Genomic DNA, 2,837 nt, shown 5'->3' with positions numbered 1-2,837 from the left:
GGTTGGTGAGGGAGTGCCAAGTCAGTAGCGAGGAGGTCCAAGTCTGCAGGAGGGCATGCACGCGATGAGCAAGGGCTCATTCCCGGCCATGTGTCTCCTCGCCCCGCGCGCCTATGGCCACGAAACGCGGAAGAAGAATTCACGACGCAAGTGACGCGCCACTGGCAAGCGGTGGGGATCCCTCTCGAGTCGCTCGGGACGGAGCGCTTCCCCACGCTAGCTGCCTGTCATGGGTGCGGCGGTAAATTTCGCACACTGTTCCACGTCAAGCCGGAAGACGGACCTGCGGCTACGGGAGTGGCTGAAGAGGTGGTTAGCGCCATCCTGGAACGGATCTCGGAGCGGGTGGAAGGAGAGGCGGAGGAGGGGATGAGGACGCGCCTACGCCAAGCCATGCAGGGACAGGGAGTGTTTGTGTGCTTTTGTTGCGCAGCCCCTGTGGTCCGTGAGAAGAGGAGGCGAGAAGACGGATTGGCGGCGAGGGGGCGGCAGCCGCCACAGCAGGCGAGCGCACCCCGAACAGGATCAGGCAGAGAAGACGAGACGGCGGCGGGGCCGCAGCCGAAAAAGGCTAGGAGGGGAGGTCGGGCTCCGCGCCCGCCGTACAACCATCGAGAAGCAAACAGGAGAACGGATCGAACGGGGGGGGGAACCCCACCGGAGCCGGGGCAGGGAGACCGAGCGGAGGGGTTGTGATTGGCGACGCCGTCGCCAAGGGGGAGTGTGTGTCGTCGCGTGTCCTTGTCTGGTGTCTACTAGCTCCGAGTAGAGGGGGCGTTCTGCTGCTAGGGGAAACCTGGAGCGCGGTACTAACCCTCGGAGACCCGTGTTTACTTTAAGGCCCTTGCCCTGCGAATGCGCACCCCCCCCCTAGCTAGGGGTCAGGGCTCTCTAGCCCGTAGCCCGATCCCGATCATCCGGCCCGCTGGGTGCGCTTCTGAGCTCCCTGTCCACGTTGGAGCCAGGTGTGGTGTGGACGCGAGAATAGCTCCGCCGTTCATGGAGGCAACCGATGCGAGTCGACTGGTGTGTGTCGTCGTGGTTTCGTATCAAGAATTCTCTCTCTCTCTCTCGGAGCGTAGCGGAGTGGGCCCCGAGTTTGAAAACGGCGACGGACGCTTGCGTCCTAGCCGCCAACAACGCCTCCCCGGCGCAGAGGGGCCCCCGGAGGGACGCTCAACCGCTCCACGCCACGCCGCTTGCGGTCGTCCTATTCCACGCTCGAGGGGGTTCTTATTTTTCAGGCGGGCAGCGGCGTCGACTCGGCGGGGCGGCGCGTGGCAGTCCAAATGGCGATCGTCGCCTCCCTCGGCGAGGACGCCGTCACGCTGGGCGAGAGCTTCCCCATCATCTGCGAGAGCTGCCTCGGCCCCAACCCGTACGTGCGCATGCTCAAGGTGCCCGCCGCCCGCCGCTCCAAAACCACGCCCGCCCGAGTCGACGCCGCGCTGAGCGGCCCGCCTGCGCGCAGGGCGTGATGGGCAAGGAGTGCAAGATCTCGGGCCGGCCTTTCACCTCGTTCCGCTGGCAGGGGCAGCACAAGCGGTGGAAGGAGACGTGCATCTCGCCCGAGGTGGCGCGCGAGAAGAATGTGTGCCAGTCGTGCGTCAACGACCTGGAGTACGGCGTGCCGTTCCACGTGCGCGACCAGGTGATGGCGGCGCTGGGCAAGGAGGGGGCGGTCTCGGACGTCAACAAGGAGTTCTGGTGGCACAACAAGAAGCAGGAGCAGGAGGACGACGGCGGCGCCGCCGGAGGCGGGCTGTCGACCTACGACCAGCTGCGCGACTCGGTGGAGCAGCTGCGCGAGTTTGCGGCGCTCGACCCGGGGCCGGTGCTGAGGCCGCGGCGCGACACGCCCCTCACGCCCGAGGAGCAGGAGCGGCTGCGCCAGCGCCGCCTCGCCGAGCTCCGGCCGCCCGAGGACAAGTCGATCTCCTCCCTCTTCGTCGGGTCCATCCCGCCGGGCGCGCAACAGCCCCCCCCCCCCCACCTCAACCCTCCCCGCCGCCGCTGGGCAGCCCCGCCACTTGGCGCAACGCTGGGTCCGGCCGCAGCTCCGTCGCCGCCGCTCTCCGCCGCCGCCGCCGCCGCACCCCTCCACAGGGCCTCGGAGCGGGCGAGGCCCGCACCCCGCACCCTTGGCGCAGTGTGAGAGGGCGGTCTGCTGCCCCTGTCCCCGCCACAGGCGCCTCGGACCGCGACCTGCGCCCCTACTTCCAAGAGTACGGCCCCGTCAAGAAGATCACCCTCGACACGGCCACGACGCGCAGCCCGCGCCGCGCGCCGGCGCGTCTCACAACCACAAGGGCCCGGCACGGAATAGGCGAAGATGAGCGCGTACGTGACGTACGAGCGGCGCGCCGACGCAGAGCAGGCTTGCCGCGCCCTGCACGCCAACCTCAACATCAAAGGCTCCCGCGTCCGCGTCATGTGGGCTCGCAAGGGGACGCGCGCCGCCGCCCCGCCCGGCACCGCCGCGGCAGCCGAGCAGCCGCAGCGGCCCGCGAAGCGGCCGCACTTGCCGCCGGGCGTGGCGCCGCCCCCTGGGGCGAGGTGCGGGCACGCGTACCCGTCGACGAACCCAGACAGTCTCGGCGCGAGGCCCGACCTGGACTAGAGAGTGAGAGAGAGAGGATCGAGAGCTCGGGGAGCGCCGCCGAGCAGTGGAGCACCGGGTTGCTGTGTGTTATGTTCAACGCTGGCCATGTTGTTTATTGTTGCTCAAAAGACTTCTCGAAAGACTTCTCACCACGCATTTTTCATGCCTGCAGTGGACCACAGAAGACAGATGAACCCTCGTTTCAGCTTTGGCACGCCCCCCCCCCCCCCCTGCC

The 2,837-nt window shown here is 68.2% G+C and overlaps 1 protein-coding gene across 1 annotated transcript; it reads left to right on the top strand.

Moving 5' to 3' along the window:
- The first annotated feature begins 1,266 nt into the window (after positions 1–1,266).
- On the top strand, positions 1,267–2,717 carry EMIHUDRAFT_420120 (hypothetical protein). The gene is made up of 4 exons (XM_005783982.1): positions 1,267–1,397; positions 1,472–1,967; positions 2,189–2,259; positions 2,327–2,717. The coding sequence occupies exons 1-4, from the start codon at positions 1,290–1,292 to the stop codon at positions 2,618–2,620; spliced, it is 969 nt and encodes a 322-aa protein (XP_005784039.1). The 5' UTR covers positions 1,267–1,289; the 3' UTR covers positions 2,621–2,717.
- Positions 2,718–2,837: the final 120 nt, after the last annotated feature.

Source organism: Emiliania huxleyi (assembly GCF_000372725.1).
Source record: "Emiliania huxleyi CCMP1516 chromosome Unknown EMIHUscaffold_1746, whole genome shotgun sequence".
In the NCBI taxonomy this organism is placed as follows: Eukaryota; Haptophyta; order Isochrysidales; family Noelaerhabdaceae; genus Emiliania; species Emiliania huxleyi.
This window is presented reverse-complemented; position numbering and strand designations above follow the sequence as displayed.

Bases quoted from the DNA above. Each gene is read 5' to 3' on its own strand.
- EMIHUDRAFT_420120 (XM_005783982.1), top strand. From the start codon at position 1,290: ATGGCGATCGTCGCCTCCCTCGGCGAGGACGCCGTCACGCTGGGCGAG. The intron at 1,398-1,471 runs GTGCCCGCCGCC...GCCTGCGCGCAG, and splicing joins CGTACGTGCGCATGCTCAAG to GGCGTGATGGGCAAGGAGTG. The intron at 2,260-2,326 runs GCCACGACGCGC...GGCACGGAATAG, and splicing joins AGAAGATCACCCTCGACACG to GCGAAGATGAGCGCGTACGT.